This window comes from Ochotona curzoniae, unplaced genomic scaffold (assembly GCF_017591425.1).
Source record: "Ochotona curzoniae isolate NIBS_2020 unplaced genomic scaffold, NIBS_Ocur_1.0 scaffold_4506, whole genome shotgun sequence".
Taxonomy (NCBI): Eukaryota; Metazoa; Chordata; class Mammalia; order Lagomorpha; family Ochotonidae; genus Ochotona; species Ochotona curzoniae.
In genome coordinates, this window is record NW_024467119.1 from 29,976,261 (window position 1) to 29,998,318 (window position 22,058).

Consider the following 22,058-nt stretch of genomic DNA (forward strand, 5'->3'; position numbering starts at 1 on the left):
ACTGTACGAAGGTGAGCTCTCTGTTCATGAACTGATGCCCAAATATTCATTGAAAGGTAAAATGTTAAGTGCAAGAATAAGCTGTATGAATTAGGTCACTTGCTGTGTATTCAGGTAGGCAAGTGGGGCCCAGAGAAGTTTAGAATTTTCCCACTAATTCAGTTCACTAAAGGAGCCACTTGTTCTGTTTCCTCATCTATTGTTTATGTGACCTGGTATAAGTAAAAAAGTTCTGATCTAGTACTTTTTGACTCTGAAAAACAAAGCTGCTGGTGAAAATCTAAACCCCCCTGAATGTAGGTCTCTGAATGAAGCTACCTAAATGAGCAGTGTTAACTATTGTTCATTAGTTCTTTCTCAGTGTTTGATACAGGTAGCAAATCTTAAATAGAAAATTATTTATCTCCTCTCTAGTAATTAATGTGGCTACTCAAAATTGATAAAATTAAGTTAGGATGGCCTTTTGTGATTTCTGTAGAATTTTTCTTTTGTGTGAGGTACAATGCTATGAGAAAATGAAGCTTAAAAAATCTTGATACATTTTAACCTAGTAAGCTACAACTATGCGATGTATAAGTTTTCTGTTTATTTTACTTACTTGTATATAGTAATAAGTGGGTTTGTTGTTAATTGTTTTAACTTGGCAGTTGAGACCGAGAACATAGAGCTTCAGGTCGATGCCCTAGTCAGAAAGAACCCAGGTTCAAGTTTCAGCTCTGGTCCATTAGCTATATCTTTAAAAGAGTTACTTAGCTTCTGTTAGCATCCTCATTTGTGAATGATTATTACAATAGCATTATGGGAATCGAGCAGAAAGAGGCATAGAAAATCCTGCTGTAGAAAGGTGCTTAGCATGTCTAAGAAACCTTTAGTAACCGTTTTCTACCAGATACTTTACGAGCACCTCCTTGTACCCTGCTAGTCCTTCGGCAGGGAGACATGGGGGACCTGATATCCTTTAGAGTGTGTGGTGCAGGGATGCGGTAGTTTTCTTTATTAGAAATTTCAACAGAATCCAACACGTGTGCAGAAGGAACATTCTGGAAGTGTCTGACGTTTGTTCCGTTTAAGGAGAGGTGTGGTGGTTTTAATGCGGTGCTGCCATCCCCATTGGAAACCAGACAGCTCATGCAGTGAGTAACCCTCAAGCTCCCGTAGAGGGCAGCACCAGCTTGGCATTCTGTGACAAAATACAGGGACTGGAGAGCTTGGATCTCATCCTATGCATACAAGGAGATGCAACACAAGGGGGCAGTGTTGAGCTCCAAGTTCTGCTACTGAGCCTCTGGGGGGAACAAGGCAGGCCCTTAGCAGAAAAGAGGCCATGTTTGCTCCTCAGCACAATGGCAGGGAAGGTGTTTGTACAGTGCCTCTGCTGCAACGATAGCCACATTCAGGAAATATATTCTTCAGATCATTTGCTTGTGTATTGTTTACATTTCATCTACTTTCAAAATGAACTTAGGTCACAGTGCAACCCCTTCGTCAGGTAGAAACACTTGAAATACGCTTTATCAGTACCTCTCTAGCTTGCAATTGGTGACATTCACTTTCGGGGAATTGGCAGGGCAGGACAGCCCCCTGTTGGGGTGATTTCATCTGCCTCCCCTTAGGATAGGGATGGTAGTTGTGGCATAGCGTCATTCGGGTTTATTTTGTATAATATGGAAATGCCAGGAGGAATACCATTTCTAAAATATTCTACAATTGCAAAAACCAGTACAACCTTATTAAAGTATAAAAACTCATAGGCTGAACAGAAACCTGTAGATGTAGACCAGCCTGTCCCATGTGTCTGTCACTGTTTTGGGCTGTGAGCGCTCCCTCCCCCCCGCCCGCCCCTCCCGCCTTAGCCTGGCTGTCCAGGGGCTTTCTGCAGACCACAGACTTGGGGTGGGATCCCCTGGGACTGGCTGTGTCTTCTAAGGAGTCAATTTTGGTTTTCTTTTCAGCCAGCCCACCATGACCCTGGCCTCTGTTTAACTCCTCCTCCTCTGGTGACTCAGCCTTCCTCCAAGACTGAGACATGGGGTGACAGGAGGTCCGGGAACTGCAGGATATGGGTCCTAATGGGACCCAGGAAGGACTTGTGGTGGTTGGGAGAATGTGCTGGGGGACAGTCCAGAATGAGAGCAGCTTCATAGAGAGCCGAAAATGGGGGGTGGGGACACAGCTGTTATGCCATGTCTGAAATAACAGTCACAGCCATGGAAATGCCAGGTCCTCTAAATGCCAGGGATACAAGGACCCTACACCGCTATGGGTTGTTTCTGTAGTGTTCAACTCCAAGACTTTGTTGACCCATTACAGGTACCCACCAGAGTACCCACCAGAGTTTGCAGCCCCCAGCAGCAAGGCAGAGTGGCAGTGGGGCAAACATCTGTAGGATCTAAAAAACTAGAGTAGTTGGGGCTGGGGATGTGGGAGGGTGTGCGTAAATAACTTCCATTGAGCCAACATTGGCTCTGGGTAAGAGTGGGCAGGCCAACACAAAGAGGATGAAGTTTGGGGAGAGGAGGAGAGCCTGTTGGAAGTTTTCTGGCTGCTGGGCTATTGCTGTTGTGAGCAGAATGATCTGGAAGCTTGCAGGTTGGCCTCAGGGAGTTTTGAATCAAGGTTTCAACAACTTGGAGCACTGCTGTTAATGTTTAGAGCTCAAGCTTCTTACCTCCTCCTTCCATTCTTTGATTCTTGCAATTAAATGTAGGACATCTCCAGAATTTTCTCATCAGTAGTCACTGAACTCATTTCTACTTTTTTACTTTACTCTCACAACCCTACCTTGCTTTAGATACTGATGTATTTGAGTATAAACAACCCTAGGGGTTATCTAAACTGTTTGGTGAGGAAAATGAGAAATTTCTGAATATTGGCATCAGTGTTAAGTCTGCTTTGCCAAGATGCTCCTATCTGTTTTACACATAATAGAAAGATGACTTTGCAGAGTGTCATGTTCACTTCCTCATCCAGAAGGAAATTGCTTGGGGAAGCCCTGAGAGTGGGTCTGGTTCGCCTGAAATGAATGAATCCATGCCTGGTCTCACTCTTGTTAGTTCCAGGATGTGTTCCAAGATCCTGCTGGAACCCACGTCTAGAGGATTAGGGAAGTATATTTTAATTAAAGTTGCCTTTACGTGATTTCACTTCAGTAGGCTCACGCACAAAAGATGTGTGCTTGCTTCTTATATGTGTAGCATTTAAGCACGTAGAAAGCCAAAGCAGATTTGCAAATTAGGTGCAGACAAAACACAGAACTTGGTGCATTGCAGATTAACTGCACTGATTTCGTATGATAAGCAGGCTGGTCTTGCTGAAGCTGAGCCTGGCCTGTGGTTTGCCCTGCGGCTGAGGGCTGCTGTGACTCAGCTCTCTGCTCTGCTGCTAAATCTAGCTCAGCCAGCCAGGCCCAGGCTGGCCTTTTCCTTGGTACAAATGCAGCATTTTCCTGCCAAGACTGCTGTTTTCATTATCTAGGGACATTTAAGTATTACTGTGGCACCAGTGCAGTGATTAAGATAAATGTAGATCATTTGGTACCACATTAATATCAGAAGCTCGTTCAGAATGCATTTTTGTTCATTTCATGTGGAATATCGGCTTTAAAAAAATTGTAGGGTACTCTGATCACTGAGAAGAAATCCTTCATGTTCTGTTGGAGAAATATTGCTAGAGGAAATCTGTAGTGATGATATTTGTTCTTTCTGTTAGTAATGCTTGTTAGGTACCTAGCAAAAACTTCTGGAAGAGGTTTCTCCTGCACTCCCCTCCCCCACACACACACGATAGATGAAACTGTGACGTCCCTTCTGGGGAGATGGCATTGTGTTTCTTTGTCTTCCCTGGGCAGTTCTTCCTCAGGGATTTCTGTATGGCTTTATTCACATATTCCTGGAGGGCCTTTTTCAGGCTAAACCCAGAGACAGGGATAGCTTACTGGAAGAAAAGCACTCTCCAGACCACTTGAAATTCACACTCAGGATTTGGTTTCTTTCAGGGGTCACATGCTGTGTGTGCATGTGTAGAAAGATGCTACCTGCTAACAAGAACAGTCCAGTGTGTATTGTCCTCTATTCCCAGCAAACTCAGCCTGTGAAATCAGTTTTGTCAAGCTCCTGGTTTGGAGTTAGATTTCTTTTATAAAAACTCTTGTTAATCTTGTGTATTATGGAAAGTTAAGTGAAAGGACCTTTAAAGTCCTTATTATTATTATTTTTAATTAACATTTGCTTTTTTTTTTCTCATTCTACATCTGTCAGCTATTCAAATGATGTTAGTTCCATCAAATAGTCAGATGGGCTGTCTAGGGTTTTTTTTGTTGTTGTTTGTTTGTTTTAATTTTTATTATACAGTTTGAGAGGTCAAAGATTCAAATTTTGCAAACCAAATGAGACTTTTTATTTTTCTTTACACAGAAGGCCAGACCATCTATAATCCAGGTAAATGACTCTTCTACATTGACTCATGTCATTTTCTCCAGCAGAATTTTCAGTGGGATATGATCTTCCTGCCACTAACATGTGTTGTTTCAGGATGCTGTGACACTTTGTTCCTACCCTTTCATCTTTGACGCCCAAGCCAAGACCAAAATGTTACAGACTGATGCTGAGCTACAAATGCAGGTATCAGATTTAAAAAAAAAATTATTCCCCCAGGCTTCACTCACCCAAGAATTCAGTTGTAAGTTTTCCTAACAGGATGTTGTGTATTTGGTTGGGATGCCATTTTAAGTCTTAGAACTGTTAGAAGGGTTTTGTTTTTTCCCACCGGTTTTATGTTGAATGAACCATACGTGGTGTGAGTGCATGGGTTTGTGGGTGAGCAGTTGGCAAACAGTTTTCGTGAAGTGCCACCAGCCCATATAGGCTTGTGGGCCGTATGGCCGATGTTACAAGCGTGCAGTTCTGTCATGGCACAAAAGCAGCAACGGACAGTGAGTCATGAATGGCTATGGCAGAGTGCCAGTGAATCTTGGTGAATGTTGAAGTTTGAATTTTATATAATTTGCATATGTAGTCCAATATTCTTCCTTAGATTTTTTTTCTCCCCAAAGATTTAAGAATGTAAAAAACAAAACAAAACACATTGCCTTGCTGTGTTCTCGTTTTGATGGATGGGGCCATTCTTTGTTGTCCTCAGACAGAGAAAGCGAATTAAATGAAACTTAGGAATTCCTTTTATGAAAGAGAAATTAAATTTAAAATGTAATTAAAATTAAATTTTGCTTCTTCATAATACAAAATACACTTGATTTGATAAGCCTACAGATTTGTAAGTGTGCATTCTAAATTCACCAGTTCCCACTGTTGATTAGAATAAATGTAACTAACTTCATTCATTGCTTTCCCTCTGTGTGTTTGTAGCTCTGTCTGCATCTATACTTGCAATAGTCTGGTAGCAAGAACAGGTCATACTGAGTTGCCTGGGTTCCATGCCCACCTCCAGCTCCTGAGCTTAGCTTCCTGCTGACGCAGACCCTGGGCAGAGGGGTGATGGCCCAAGGGTTGGGTTACTGCCACCTCCTTGGGAAGTCTGGATTGCACCCCCAGCACCTGGCTTCAGTCCCTGTTACTGTTGCAGGCATTTGAGGACTGAATCAGTGAATAGAATTTGTCTTTCTCCCTCATTCAATTAAAACGTATTTTTCTTATTAAAGAAATAATGGTTTCCCAGAGAAATGAATACTTTTTTCAAGAGTAAAAACCCATTAATAAGTGTTCAGTAGATTTACTTTTCTTCCATTTGCAAAGTTATGGTTTTTATCTACTCTCCTGTTTAAGTTGAGTAATATTTTTGTCTAGATCAGTTTGTTTTGATGTCTTTCCTGGACCTGGTTATCCATCACATGATGCATAAATTGTTTCAGCGAATCTCTTAGAGCAAAGATTAGCAAGGCTTGAGTGCTGTGTGACCATAAGTAACCTCAGAAGTCTGTGAAAATAAGATTTTAAAAGGTCAGAATGAAGATGCAGGCAGGCTGCTGAGGTTTAGAGACGCAGCTATCAGTCGGCCAGCTGGCAGGTGCCCCGAGTCACGCTGGGCCTGGGGGTGCCGTTGCAGGTGGCGGTCAACGGGGCCAACCTGCAGAATGTCTTCATGCTGCTCACCCTGGAGCCTCTGCTGGCCAGAAGCCCCTTCCTGGTCCTTCACGTTCGCAGGAACAACCTTGTGGGAGATGCCTTACGGGAACTGAGCATCCATTCTGACATCGATCTGAAGAAACCTCTCAAAGTGAGCCCCTTCAGCAGAGTCTTCATTTGTCTTCCTCGTGGGTTTCCTTTAAACAGTTTGCAGGAAGCTGCAAAGATCATCTCATTTAAATGGTTGAGTGCCACCCTCCCTCTTTTCCTTTCTCTGTGGTGTTGGCTTTCTTTCTGCCAGAATGTGATTGTCTCCTTTTGTGAAATCATCAAACACAACTTCTCAACAGAGCAGTAGGTAAAAATGCCTGTGAACATATCACCAGGTAGCTGTTCTACTTAAATTTCCCTGTATCAGCCTGACCAAAAATGAACAGGTAATGTAAACGCCACAGGTTCCGCTTGCTGAAGTCGGGAAGGAGTCAGCTAGGATGATTTTAGATCACAAAGATTTGAGACAAAGAATGTCAAACAGGAAAACAGGTAGTAAGACCATCAGGTATCCTAGAAACATTTACTGAGTTATTTGAAGTTGTTGAAAGTCATCCACCTTTTTCTTCAGATGACTTCTATATCTGTTATTCCCATTCCTGGGAAGTGACAGAAACGTATCTGCTACTTGCAATGCTGGTATCCCATGTCGGAGTGTTGGAGTCCTGTCTGCTCTGTTTCCAGTCCATCTTCCTGCTAATGTACCCGGGAAAGCAATGGAAGTTGGCTCAAGCAAGTTGGAGACCAGATGGAGTTTCTAACTTGTAGCTTTGGACTGGTCTAGACTTAACTATTGTGGCCGTTTGCAGTGTGAAACAGCAGATGGAAGATTCTCTTTCTTGCCCTCTTTCTATCTCATTCTGCTTTTTATCTCTGTCATTCTGCCTAACAAATCTTGAAAGCAAACAACTGCTTGTTTGAAGATTTGGCTGCTGTTGTTAAAAAACCTTGTAAATGTGGGCCTGGCAGGATAGCTCAACTGACTAATCCTCCTCCTTCAGGTGCTGGCATCCCATTTGGGTGCTGGTTTGAGGCTTCTGACACCTGGCTTTGGGTCGGCTCAGCTCTGTCACTGTCCATTTGGGGAGTGAACTAGAAGATGAAAGATCTTTGTCTCTCCTCTTTGTAAATCTGCCTTTCCAATAAAAATATGTGAATCATAACAAACCTTACAAGCAAATACTAAGTTGAGGCTATCTATGATATTCCTACCCTTTCCAGCATTCTAATAGATACGCTTCAATGCTGTTGGGCTGCCTGGTCATTCTCTGTAGAACTTCTGGGTTGTATTTTGGATTCTGCTTCTCATTTTGTTGCCTTTGACAACGAGTAACTCACAGATGAGCATTTCTTGCTTTGTAGCCTGTCTGCATGATATCTGCTTTCTGTGTGGTCAGAGAGGTCCACATCTCATAAATGAGAGCTGTCCTGACTTTTGCTTTGGGAACTCAGTTGCAAAGATAAACTTTCAGAAATCCTACTTGTAGCTCCTCCTGAGCTGTTCTCGGTCAAGTGGGGATAATATCAGCAATCTCCAGACATAAGGCTGTTCCACGGATTAGGCTAATAGTGGTTCTAATGTTGCCACTGTTTTTGCTGTAGTTGTTACTGGTTAAAGACCACTCTGGGCCTGCTGTGCTGGTCCCACAGCCCCTCACAGAGCCCCTATCTATGGTCAGCATGCCCTCTGCCCTTTGACCTGCTCTGTTAGTCCAGAACCCTATGAGAGTGAGTATCTCCAGGTGGTATTCCTTATGCAAGTCCATCACTGCTTTCCTCTGGCACCAGGAGACTGACCTCGCATTGTATATTGCATTCTTTGAAAAGAATGTGCACACTCTGTTTCTGCGAGCTTGCTTTACTTCCCCTGAAATGGATGGTAGATGTTCTGGAGAGAGAGGATAAACTTCTGACTTCATGGTGTCTCTTGGAGCACCTAGGAAAAATTGTGTGTTATCTGGAAAATACCTGCTCCCAACAATAATGAACAGGCAGCACCAGCAGCCTCAGTGCCCCAGTATCCACTCTTCGTTATGTCCTTGTCCTGACTTCAGAATGGAATCTACTAAGATTTAGAAACCTGCTGTAGATTTCCCTGACGTGTTAATTTTGTTTCATTGTGTTAAGGTGATCTTTGATGGTGAAGAGGCAGTGGATGCAGGTGGTGTCACAAAGGAGTTCTTTCTGCTGTTGTTGAAAGAACTTTTGAATCCCATCTATGGCATGTTTACCTACTATCAGGATTCCAATCTCTTGTGGTTTTCAGACACGGTAAGTTTGTGAAGTTACAATTAAGCAGAAGAATTTAATTAAGGTTTTTGTTACCAGTCTATTCACCTGACTTCCAACTTGGCCAAAAGGAATGTTAAAAAAAATAGTTAGAATATGAAAATAATTTACCCAGTTTTCATTTTTCACCTGTTGTCCAGATATCCATCCGTTTTTTTGTTTTGTGTTTTAGCCGTTGGCTGTGTTTTCATTTCTAGTCAGATCTCAGTCTTGTTATTAAGGAAGGATAAAAGGAGCACCACATAAGCAAGAAACTGGTTTTAATAACAGTGATAGTGTGTATGAATATATACACATATGTACACACTTGTTTTTGAAAATCAGAGTTGTAAAAAGTATTTTAATTTAAACCAGATTAATGTGTTTTTCTACTAGGGACTTCTCCCTAGGTCTGCACTGTCACAGAAGGCAGCCACTAGCTGCATGCGACCCTTTATGTTCTGTTTACATGAAGATGAAATGTTTTAAACACTGATGTGCTCATGTGTGCCTGGCCACATTTCAAGACTGCAGTAGACACAAATAACCAATGATGCCATACATTGGCACTTAAAGTTTGTGGATCTGTGAATTGAAAGTTCATTTTGGAACAAAATCTTAAACTTATGTGTAGTATTTTTCATTTCAATGCTGCACGTTTTTTCCTAAGATTTATTTTATTTGAAAAACTGAATAACAGAGGGAGAGACAGAGTGATCTGCCATTTGCCGGTTTACTCTGTAAAGGCCACCATAGCGAAGCCTGGGCCAGACTAGGGCTGGGAACCTTGAACTCTCTGTGGGTGACAGGGACTGAAGCAACTGGGCTGTCTGCCCTCTGCTTTCATAGACACACTAGCAGAGAGCTAAATTGAAAATGAAGTAGCCACACCTCAAGCTGGCGCTTGGATACAGGATGTCAGCATCACAGGCTGACTGCCACAACGCTAGTTCCTATCATACGCATTTTCTGTGACTTTTTGAAGACTTCTGGTATGAGACAGCGCAGAATAGAAAATTAGCCTGATTGCAGAAGGTTCTAGGGCCCTCCCTGCTGTAGGTGAGCTGTGCGTGATGTCTTTTGTCTTAAACCCTTGTTGAGAATGTTTCTGAGCTCCTGTGAAGGTCACTAAATGTTAAAGAGATGAAATGCTTTTAGGATAAACAAGGTTTTGAGCGCTGTGGGTATTATGTTTCTCCCTTAATGTCTCTGTATGTTCTAAAAGTGTTTTGTAGAACACAACTGGTTTCACTTGATTGGCATAACCTGTGGACTCGCTATCTACAATTCCACTGTGGTTGACCTCCACTTTCCACTGGCCCTCTATAAGAAGTTGCTGAACGTGCAGCCTGGTTTGGAAGACCTAAAGGAGCTGTCGCCCACCGAAGGAAGGTACAAAGCTGCAGGATAGGTGCATCGGTGTGGGGACTGTTTAAGGTTTGACTATACCATGTGTACAACTGTGAGTTGACTGAATACTATTAGATGCTGTTGAGTAAGCTCTAGTTTAAGATATTGCCACATAACTTCTTGCTTGAAGCAATGCCTTTTTCACTGTCAGGGGTGAAAGGATAAAGGGAAAAAGGGGGCAGAGCTGCTCAGGAATCACATCTCTGCTTTCCATAATTTGAACAAGAACGAAAACTCTGTGCTTGTCCCAGACCAGAGATAGCAGGAAAGAATGTATGGAAAAAGAGTTCCTAAAAGCTTATTGATAACGTGATTTATATACTAATACAATCCACCCTTTTAAAGAATGCAGTCTGTGTGCTTTTCATGTTCTCTGTGAGGTGTGTGACAGATAATACTGGGTGTAACACAGAGCCCTGTGTGTCGATAAGTAAGGGCAGTAGGCAGTGCCAGTCATAATCCTGGAAACACCACCTGGAATGCCAGCATCACAGGTTGAAATCTCTCAAGAACAAAATCCCTAAAGGCTAAATGACAGTCCTAGTATGAAAATCCATGATAATGACATTCTTAAGACCATAATCCCCTTTGAAGAAGGGGCCAAAAGAGGTAGAAGAGGGCCAAGAGAGTGAATTCAGGGGCAGAGATTGCTGTGCTCTTTTTTGGTTGTACCCAGGATGGTTGCAACAGGTTTGGCTAATTGAATAGCTAGAAACCTTGTAATTATTTTCAGCACGTATGTGAAGGTGCAGGTGCTTCCAGAGAAGGTTGGTGTGTGGGTCTGAGCGGACTGGGTGGGGAAGATTCCTGTTCCTTGTGGTGAACACCATCCAGTGGGCTGGGACCAGGAGAGAACAATAATGGAAGACAAGCTGGTCTCTGAGAGCAGGGCGAGGATACCAGTCCTGCAGGCTCATAGGCCTTGGGGCTCCAGCACTGAACACTAGTGGCCCCTGGACTTTCTCAGCGCCCCCTTTCCCTCCCACTGTCTATCATGAATTGTCAGCATTATTAAAAATTTGTTGCGTTCTATACTTCATCCAAGTACCATTTTTGGTATAGAAGTAGAAATTGAATGAAGACATTAGAAATTAGAATTTTACTGTTTTGATGCATGTCTTTTTGCATTTTTGAGTCTGCAAAAGTACATTATGAAAGGTTGACTTTGTGGGTAAACATTGTATGTGTACATGAAAACTATTCAGACTTCCTCTGGGAGTCTTTTATATATATGCATTTGTGAAAGAGTCAGATCTTTGTTCTCTGGTTCATTCCCTATGTGGTTGCAATGGCTGGAGCTAAGCCAATCTGAAGGGGCTAGGAACTTTTTCCTAATCTCCCATGTGGGCACAGGGGCTTAAGACTTGAGTCAGCCTCTGCTGCTTTCCCAGGCCATAAGCATAGAGCTGGATTGGAAGTGGGGCTGCCAGGACACTGGAGCCCATATAGGATGCTGGTGCTTTGGGCAGAGGCTCAGATTTCTATGCCATACTGCTGGGTTCACCCCTAAAGAATTTTTTTAAATTAGTTTTTCTAAAATTGTATTTTGAGATTTTATACCTGAAGTTTTGATCTTTTGGGAATCATCATTCAGGATGCTGTCATTTGGGATTCTGTCTTTTGCAATTAAGACCCAGACCTATAAGATTCTTAAATAGATAAGGTGACTTTGTGGTGGCTTTCTTTGACTCTACTAATTCATACAGGCTACTAAGCCAGTCTGTAGGATCACTGAGGCACCAAATGTTCATATATAAACTCCCAAGCAGTGGCAGGGTAAGAAAACACAGCTGTATCAGGTATAAATCCATCTAGATTTCCACACAAATTCAGTAGGATTTGTCAGTACAGAAGGGGAACAAGTAATGTGTTCCAGTTGTACTGCCATAATTCTTTCCAAGGTATAGGTGTGTGACTTTCTGACAGTTTGGAATTCTGTTCATTTCTGAGTTGTCTTTCACAGTTCTTTGCAAATGATGTAGACATGCAACAAGTAGAAACTCTACTGCATCATTGATCTTCTGTTCCCTTTTCTGCCCTGTGTTTAGGAGTCTTCAAGAACTTTTAGATTACCCCGGGGAAGATGTTGAGGAGGCTTTCTGCCTCAACTTCACGGTAAGAGTTTCCCATTTGCTTCCGACTATGGCTTCCAGGTCATAGTTAATGCTCATTCTTTTTTTTTTTTAAGATTTATTTTATTTTTATTGGAAAGGCAGTTATACAAAGAGGAAGAGAGACACAGAGAAAGATCTTCTATCCATTGATTCACTCCCCAAGTGGCTGCAACGACCGGAGCTGAGCCAATCTGAAGCCGATCTGAAGGAGGAAAAGCATTCAAATAAGATGCCAGGAGCCTCTTCCAGATCTCTCACATGGGTGCAGGATCCCAAGGCTTTGGGCTGTCCTTGACTGCTTTGCCAGGCCACAAGCAGGGAGCTGGATAGGAAGCAGGGCCACTGGTGTTAGAACTGGTACCCATATGGGATCTCGGAGTGTGCAAGGCAAGGACTTTAGCCACTAGGTTACCTCACTGGGCCCAGTGCTCATTCTTTCAATCACCAAAGCCATGAGCTTTTCTGAATCAAATTGTTATACACATGGTGTCTGGAGTGTTGCAGGAATTCAGTGTGTTGAATAAATGAATCCATGCTCATTTAGGACATCTGTTGGCAGCTCCTTGTTGTAAAAGATCTTTCTTTGTTTCAGTGCTGATATTTTCTGATTTGGGTTCTTCCAAGAATTTTCTAGGGTAATAAATAGTTAACTACGTTTGTTCCTAAGACCTCCTTCAATTGGTTGGATTCTAACAAGACAGATAAGTGGTAAACAAGATTGAATTTTTTTCTGCCTTAATTGTAGATCTGCCGAGAAAGCTATGGGGTGATTGAACAGAAGAAGTTGATACCCGGTGGAGACAAGGTGACTGTGTGCAAGGAGAACAGGTTAGTGCTGGTCTTGAGTGGATGGCTGCACATGTTGTACCTTCTGTCTCTATGATTAGACTTAAGACCAGGTTACAATGATATCTTACTGAAATTGCAGATTTTAACGAATGTTTAATAGTAGAACAAACACCAGCTCTGGATTCAGGAGATAATTGTTGTAGTTCTATATCTATAGCTTATTGGCCTTGACCTTTTGCAAGTCAAATAAACTATTTTATCTCTTAATATTTTCTTACCTTAAAATAGTGTATATTATAGGAATGGCATTGCTTATGTCATGGGGTGGATGTGAAAATAAAATGAAATAATTTATGGAAAGTACTTTGGAGTGAACTCCCAAATATGTCTAATGTGTAGTAGAATGCCTGACGCAATTGTGTTTTAAAAAAAGTTGAATAAATGAGTGTTAGAAAGGTGCTAACAGTGGTGGGAATACAAAATTTGTATGTGTTGGCTATGTAATAAATAGGAGCTAGTGTCTCACTATATATAGAAGATATGAGGCCTAGGATATTGATAACAGTGCTGAAATTTATAACTTGGACAGCTGACTAAAAGAAATTGTGTATAAAGCAGGCTTGAGTGGAGAAGTTGTATTTTGAATATGTTGATGTGCTTATTGATTTCCCAAACAGCCACGGTATCTAGGGCTTGAAGCTAGGATCTCAGAATACAACGCAAGTCTTCCACATGGGTGACAGGGTCCCAAGTGCTTGAGTTGTCCTCTGCTTCTCTGGATGCATATGAACAGGAGGCTTGGTCAAAAGTGGAGGAGCCAGGCCTCCAACCAGGTATTCCAATATGGGAAGCAGCAACTTAACTGTGGCACCAAATGGCCACTTGCAGGGGGAAAGCATTCCAACAAAATAAATTAAAAGACAAACTCTTCTTAAAGAGCTGCATACCTTGTAATAAAGTGCAAATTCTTGAAATGAGGAATTGTGCATCAGTAGCATCTGGACTAGAGGTGAAGCATCTTGTCTGAAGGAGAAGTTGGCAGTGGCTAACCGGGAGGGCCCGGGAGTGTGAAGCACCTGCAGGGGAAAGCAGGGCTTCACTGAGGTCATAGACATAGTTACAGGTGTGGGGAAATCCAGTGCTGCTTCTCCTTGGAAGCATGCTGGAAAAGGAGTAAAACTCACTCAGCTCTAAGCTCTAATTGACTTCTTGCTCAACGGCCAAAGTTGGGCCAGTGTAAATCTGGAAGCTTCTTCTGAGTCTCGCATGTAGGTTCTGGACCCAAGCATTTGGGCCATCTTCTGATACTTTCCCAGGTACATTGGCAGGGAGTTGGATGAGAAGTGGAGCAGCTAGGCATGAAGTGGTCCCTGCATCGGATGCAGTGTCACAGGTGGTAGCTTTAACCCACCATGCCATAATGCCTGCTTCTGTACTATACTTTTACTGCTTGTGTCAGAAAATACTCCTGCTCCTAAGAGATGGAACAGCTTGCTGGGTTTGCTGGCAGTAGCCTATCCATTTGGGTCTCTTGATCACATCAAGAGACCACATGATTACAGACCTGCCCATCTCGCCCTCTGTACGGTTCACACACCAGCACAATTGTTTGGACAATGCACTTCTTAGAACCTCTCACCATCATTAACTGTAGCCTTTCTGATGATGTCTTTTGTTTCTGCATTGGCTTTCAGAGAAGATAACTTGTACATCATTTGTCAGAGTGAACCGAGGATGGGGACCATCAGGGTATCTTCCTTAGGGATCACCATAGTGACCTGTGTGCCTGGTGCTCTGGATGGAGAACATGATCTAGTGAGGGCTGATACAGCTAGCAACCCTGGCTGCCATCAGGGCCTTTGCTGGAATTAAAATTCCCTTGCTTTGTCTAATTTTTGCACTCTGAGTTTTCCTCTGGTCTCTCTCCTCTTTCCCTTTCCTCCTTTTACTTTTCTCCTTATTCAGTGGTTTTTTTTTTTTTTTGAGTCAACAGTGAAATCAGTTGTGAGAATGTCTAAGTCTGGGGTGATGAGCTGTTCTTGTAATACAACTCAAAAATGGGATATAAGACTAGAAAACATAATGACTGAGTCTGATATAGAGAGATCAACCTGGACAGGTGCATTTGGAAGGGTAGAAGTGGGATGGAGCTGGATTTGGAAGCCCACTCAGATGGGATCATTAGCAAGTGGAAAAATGAAGGTTGCCCTGAATGGGGGTGGATAAATCTGGTGGTCACTTCAGGCAGCGAGCTCTGAGTGGGGAAAGAGTGTTGGCAGGCAGTGTCCCTGGGAAAGCCGTGTCTGGGCACCCCACATTATCTGAGTCAGAGGGTTAACTGCAAGCTTTGAGAATTGAGAGCAGTAAGGCTGCATTCACTGGCCATGAGGAGCTGCCGTTGGTTTATAAGTAAAGGTGTCTCAGGATGATGCATGTGGACGCTGGCACACTTCCTTCTTCGTCTTTCCGCGCTTTCCTCCACTGTTCCATGTCACTGGCAAAGATGTGCTCATGGGCATCGCTGAACCCTCAGAGTTTGTCAGAATTGGTGATTGCTGGCCCAGTGTGAAGGCACTTGCCTGTTTAAAATGCAAGCAGGTCTCTTTTCTGGTGCTTCTGTTGTTTGTTGGATGGACTCCAGGGCTGCTTCCGATAACACATTTTTACCCTAGGGTATGTTCTTCCAGAGAAAGATGAGCCAGAAATCCAACAGAGTAGAGAGAAGGTGAAGCTATTAGAAGGAAGACAAACTCCAACTCAGTTTCTTTTCCTGCACACTCAACTACATGGATCTCTTCCAAGACCCCAAAAGGTGTAGGGACTTCTGCCCATTAGCAGGCAATATATCTCTGGCAGATAGCCAGTCTTGGGTGTCCTTTACTCCAAGGTCAGTGCTGACTTTCTGTGTTGGATTCCACAGGCTGAGGGCACAGCCTGCACTTTTTTAGGTGCCAGAAATTGAGGTTCCTGCCACTGTGTCCTCAGGCTTGAATAATTGTGTTGAATGGCTCATGGAACTTAGATTTACTGGTTTATGCTAAAGGGATACAGGTGAAGAGATGTGTGGTATGAGGTCTGGGGAATGTGCTGCTCAGTGGCTACCACCAGGAACCTCCATGGCTGGGCTATCTGGAAGATCTAGGAACTCTGTCTTTCGAGTTTTTGTGAAACTTCCTTGCATAAACCTGATTAAAGCAGAGACCACTGTATATAAATGTGCTTGGGCAAAAAGGACGTGATCTGATGCTGATGTGCTTAATGGAACAAGTCCCGCAGGCCCCGCAGGCCTGGCTGTTTGGATTCTTGTTGGTTCCTCTGTTGAGGATTCCTTCCTCCCAGGGCTGGGCAAAACTCCTTCTGGAATGTGGATTTTATGATCCCCTCTGAAACAAAGAGGATTTGAGCATTCTCTTTCTTTGTTTCTTCATGTCTAGATCTTGAAGCAGGAGGAAGTTGGAATGTGTTGTTAGTTACCCTGACCTGCCCTGGGCAGGTGAGGTGGGGAGGAGGGCGGAAGATGAGAGAGCGAGACACTTGACTTCCAAGGCATGCTTCTCAGTCCTAGAGTACAGCAGGAGGTTTAATCTTTCTTGCTTTCTGGATTTGAGGCAGTTCTTACTGCTTTTGGAACTAAGGACAACAGGCTCATATTTTAATCTTACTGTCTCTGATCACTCTGGAAGTCAGAAGTGCTTTGGGGGTTATGACCCATGTCGCAGAAGGGAATCTGTATTGTTATGTGACATGCAATATAAAACTAGGTTTGGGGGAGTTAAGTGTGACTTTCTGAGCCACCACATCAGAAGTTATTCAAGTGTTTGTGTAAGGAGGGGTACCATTGGGGGATTTCATACTCTGGGTCTGAGACTGAATGTTGGGAGCAGCTCCTGGCTTAACTGGGAATTGTGGCTTTGCCTGTACAGTGTATAGCCCCTGGAACGCAGTGAGCTTATCGCCTCTGCTTTCAGGCACTGCTGTGTATGTTTCTGTGTTGCTCGGGACCCTCTTGCTGGAAGTTAGCATAGTTTGGATTGCTGTAACAAAATAAAATAGACGGAGTGGTTTCTCAATTCCAGGTCTGTATTTCTTATGGCTACGGGGGCTGAAAGTCTGAGACTGGGATGCTGGTATTTATGGGTTCTGCTGGGGACCATTCTGTGGCCTGTGGGCTGCTGACTGCTCCCACAGCTGCAAATGGTAGAGTAGGGAGAGGAAGTGAGCTTTCTCTTGGCTGTTCTAAGGGCGCTAGCTCTGACTATGAGGGGTCTTGCCTCAAGATTTCCTCTAATCCTGTTTGCCTCCTACTTGCCTCCACTCAGAGTAGCAGGCACTGGAAGCTGGGGTTTCTTCAATCAATGAATTTGTGCGTGGGAGAAGAGACACATACACTCTGAGTCCCTAACACTGTTGGACAGCTTCCAGGAGCTTAGCAACATCATTGCCACACTGCTTAAAGTAGCTGTTGTGGTAAGCAGCAATTAGAACAAAAAGCACAAGTGAATTCTTTTTTTCTTTATGTGCTACAAAGAACAGAAAATCTTACCAGTGAAGTACTTTGTGATTCTCATGAAAAAAGGTTGTGTGAAGGTACAGAAGAGGATTCATGCCAGTGGCTCTTTCTTTTGTGTGGTAATGCTGTGATGTAGTCACTGAGGGTCCTGTGTTGTATGACTAAGGAAATGAAAAAGAAAGAGCTGTAACTGCTGGATTCCTGAAGCTGGGGCAGTTGTACATAGAGATACTGTTGGCCCTGCAGCCATTTTTGTTATCGGTAAGATATCAGCTACAAGTTGTGCTGTAAGAAAATTCTACAAGAACACCAACCCCATATTCCTAATCTGTTCCATTCCATTGGGTCTAATAATTGTGTATCCTAGGACAAGGCTGTACAGTTAAGCGAGTTGCAGGTGTCCTGGTCCTTGCTGGTGGTTGTGTCCTAGCCAAGTTGTGCCACACCTGCTGGTCACATTGGGATAACACCATATTATGTGACCATCCTTGGTTAAATACAACAACATGGGGGCTATTAATACTAACAAGACCATATATTGTTCTATACCCCCCCCCAATTTACCTTAGTTTTACACAGTATTAAATCCAATTGTATTTTTACCATAATTGAAAAAGAGAACAGGAAAGAACTCTTTGGTAAGAATTGCCAAACTCAATGAAGTTGGAGCCCCTGGGTGATTCCGCAGAGAAAGCCAGAGAATAAAACTCCTGCATGAACATCTTCTAGCTCTTTGAGGTCTGCTCATGTCAGGACTCTGCAGGACCTCAGCGGGTCCCCCAGGCTAGTCTCTGAAAGGGGTAACTTTCAGGGGTGCATTGCAGTTGTGCAAGACTGTTAGAGGAACATTGCATAGCCAAAGTGCTACCAATCCTTACGGGGAGCTTGCCTCCTTGCTTGACAGATGAGGAAACTGAGGCACAGAGGGGCACATGTCATTTGTGCGAACGGCTACAGGGCCAGGCTGGGAAGACAGGTGTTTGAGAACCTGTGCTTGCAGCACAGAGGCTAAGCCTGGGTTCCTGCCTGTCTTCTTCCCCTGCCATGAGAAAACAACTTTTAAACGGCTGTTTTTCCTTTGAGCTGAACAATGTAATCTTTTAAGACAAAATCAGCACAGTTTTAACGAGAATACTCTATCTGTATGGAATCAGATGTCTGCGTTTTGTAGCTGTGGTGATGACAGTGCGTACGTGAGACTGGGAACGTTACAGCCCTCCTGGACACCCTGATCACTGCCACCCAGACTGCTCTCCTGAACCTGCGTTTGCTGATTCTCTGCTTTGTTCCTTTGGGTTCCTCTTCTTTTTTTTTTGCTCCTGCTTCCCCCCTCTTCACCATTGTTAAAAAATCGATGCATTTTGTTAAATCTTATTGAGGCATCTCTTGTGTATCAAGGTTTTTTTTTTGCCTTTGAAATTGCTTTTTAATGAGGGGTGAGGTTAAAATGTGTAGCCTTTTGGATTTTTTGGCAGGAATTTTTGCTACATTGGTTTTTATTAATGAATTATGCCAAGTTGATACATCATTGGCTATGTGGGAGTCTCTTTCACACAGCATGTTGTTCTGTTACGGGAATAAAAACTAAAACACAGTAACTAATGTTACTGGAAAAAATTCCAGTTTTTCTCATATGAATATTATCCATATTCTACATGGTATGATCCATTTTCCTGCTATTTATCTCTAATGTGTTTTCCGATTTTTTAAACAATGAGCTGCATAGAGGTTAACTGATGATGTGGTAAATGAATAAAATGCTGCTAATTATTCCCTTTATGTGGTATGATTTTCACCTCAATAAAAAAACAAGACGTGTACATGAGCACACACGCACAGTGTTCTGCGTGGAGAGCCCGAGGCAGGGAGGGGTGTGGAGGACACCCTCTGAATGTCTGATGCGTGCGGCCTGGCTGGCTGCTGGTTGCTCTGTATGTGCTTGGCTGATTCGGGCCTATAATGAGTTAAAAATGGCTTGTTGCCAGGCAGTTTTCTGGCCTGCTTTGAAGGGAGGGTATCCCACTGGTCATGAACATGCAGGTTTTATGGCTGCCTGCTATACTCTCAAGTCATCCAGGAAGCAGAGGGTACAGCTGCAGCCCCGTTAGGAAATGGTGAAAACCACTTGCTGTGGTGAAGGGCATCGTAAACATCCTTGTGTCCTTGGGAGAGCGGCCAGCTGTGCTACATCTGATAGCTAGGAATCGCGATGGCGAAGCCTCATCTAAGCAGGAGAAGTTGCTGGCCAGAGCACACAGCGCGTGGCATGGCTCTGGATCTGGCCGAGCTGTCACACGGGAACGCATCTTTCAGCCCCTGGATTGCCGTAGTTCCCATTTTAAATGTTGTCCTTTATGTATGCTGTCCTTCTGTATGATGTATTTCTGCACCAGAACGAACTGATTGCTTTTCATGATTTGTATGAAATTTTTGTTTTATTAACACTGTTAACTCTTTGCCATCCAAATTTATTGTAGATATTATTCCCGGGTTGTTTGTCTTTGAAAATGTACACTGTGTGTGTTTAGATCCTTGTAATTTAATTGTTGTGTTGTCAAATGTGTGGATTGTCTTAGTCTTACCTCCTCCTAACTTTAACCTTTCCCTGTTCAGGATTTGGTATTTAATGTATTTTCTTTAATGAAAAATATTTTGGAACTAGAAAAAAAAAATCTATGTATTTGTTTCCCTATTTTAACACTTTCTAGGTGAATGGTAGAATAATTAAGTTCCAAATCCACTTTGAGGTTTAATTCTATGATAGTCTGGGGAGTATTCATGTTTTTCTGACATTCAGTTTTACAAAGGCCTGTGTTACCTCTGTTTTTTATATATATAGCTTATATACATTTTTATTATTTAGGAGTTAAAAAAACCTTTGAGTTTTTCCCAGGATAATACATCCTTTCCTTAATGCCTAGAGATCTGACGACCAGTTAATTCATCAGAGTTCCAATTTTCAATTGATTTTCTTGGTTTTGATCTGTGTGTGTGTAAATGTATGTATGTAAAAAGGCAGTAGGGGAACAGCTCTCCACTGTCATACTATTGTGTTTTAAAGCTTTTTGCCTTTTACCAGAGATAGAAGTAATACTAACTGCAAACATGTTTCCATTCTTGGAGATAAGAAATGAGTATTTTAGTCATTTTCTGTTTGCTTCTATTAAAATAAGCATGACTTACATAATGTATTACTGGGGTTTTTGCTTCTCGTGGATCTGCCCGGAAGAGCAGGTGGACGCCTCCTCAGGCTGGTGCGTACTCACTGTTGTCATTAGCAACAGGTCAGTGCTGCTAGCTTCCCTGCAGGAGCACGCTGCTTTGGCTTCTGTTCGAGTTTAACCCTTCAAGGAAGTAGAGAGGGCATCTGATTTTTGATTTTGCTTTTTTAGCCTCGCTTTTAAGGTTGGTTTTGCTTCATTCAGAATGTCCAGATATAAACTTGAAATAGCCTTTTTATAGATCCATAATTTCACATTAGTGTCTTTTATCCCTTCTGGTAGGAAATCAAAGCTTGATTATATATTGAGAAAACCAGAACAGCATAGTTTATGGGATTTCAGAAGTTTGAGAAATTAGGAGCATATTTAGGAATCATACATGTAGGGATATAATGATGTTTATTTTCTTTTGTAAGGGGCGAGGAGGAGGACTGAATTTCTAACCAGTGATTTTATCTTTTCTGTGGGAATAATAATAGCTGAAAATTACTCAGCATGATGTGTCAAACCCTGTTGGGTGGGCTTTCCATATTACGTTGTTTGTTTTTCACAATAACCTGTGAGAGAGGGACTGTTCGTACCTCTTATACAGTGGAGGAACAGACAGAATACAGGTGTTTTTTTGAAAATATTGTTTTATTAATGCCACAGTGGTAAACAACTTTGTTTCTTTATAGATCACTGGCTCACACATAATTCAAAACCCACAAAGAAGCTAGAAATCTTCATGTTCAATGCTTTCTTCCTCAAAGTCCATCCTTATGTCAGTCTGTCCTCAAGCGGGAAAATTCGATAATGCACCATTTTATATTTCATATGTCACATTTACATAGCAAATAATGAAGGCACAGCTAATACAAGCAAACTGAAATCCTTTCTAATTCCGAGCTGGGGGTAGGAGCACACACTTAGATTGGTTCTTCAAGTATATATATTCTCCAAACAGTAACTTCAGTGAGGAGTTGGATGATTTTTTTTCACAGCTACACTCTAAAAGTTACATGACAGAAAGACTTCACAAAGACCAAACTACATAACACTGGATACACATGCTTTACAGGATATGCTACATTCCACATCTCTTCAAGTAAATGAATACTTCTAAAGTACTAGGGGACGTGGTTTCAATACTTAAACATTGCGGGGTGGATATCTACGTCTTTGTAAACACACTACAGAGAAAAGACATCAACATGAGGTCAGAACCGATGAATACAGATGTCAACGATATAATACAGGTTATACACTCATTCGGGGAACACACAGGTTTCTAAATACTCAGACACAAGACGCAGTCGTCCTGGCCTCCCTTAACACTAGTGTCAGGATCTCCACCGATGCGGTCGCTCTCCTCCTAGGTGTGGAGGTGCTGCTGGCAGGCAGGGTTTTGCAAAGTCACACAGGTGGTGGTTCTCTCGGGCTCTGCTTTCTCCGTACTGGGAAATGCCGGAACTAAAGAAATCTAAGAATGAAGCCTTGAGACAGTCCGGGCTGCGCTGGGCTGCACTGCGCATTCAGCTTGTCTGGCAAAAGCCTGTGATGGATAGGTGTCCATGGGGGGCTCTTGACGCCCCCGCCTCCCTGTCAGCACCTGACACCCCCTCTCTCTGCCTCAACC

The 22,058-nt window shown here is 42.8% G+C and overlaps 1 protein-coding gene across 4 annotated transcripts in view; it reads left to right on the plus strand.

The window, feature by feature from the left end:
* Nucleotides 1-22,058, plus strand: part of HERC3 (HECT and RLD domain containing E3 ubiquitin protein ligase 3) — a 99,444-nt gene that overhangs the window by 64,176 nt on the left and 13,210 nt on the right. For 2 of the 4 annotated variants that reach the window (XM_040967062.1, XM_040967063.1), the window contains 7 exons: nt 4,413-4,436; nt 4,530-4,619; nt 6,058-6,228; nt 8,256-8,399; nt 9,622-9,788; nt 11,855-11,921; nt 12,666-12,748. In XM_040967062.1, coding sequence (XP_040822996.1) covers nt 4,413-4,436; nt 4,530-4,619; nt 6,058-6,228; nt 8,256-8,399; nt 9,622-9,788; nt 11,855-11,921; nt 12,666-12,748 — 746 coding nt within the window. The remainder of the gene's footprint in view (nt 1-4,412; nt 4,437-4,529; nt 4,620-6,057; nt 6,229-8,255; nt 8,400-9,621; nt 9,789-11,854; nt 11,922-12,665; nt 12,749-22,058) is intronic. The other 2 variants (XM_040967064.1, XM_040967065.1) reach the window with 2 other exon arrangements.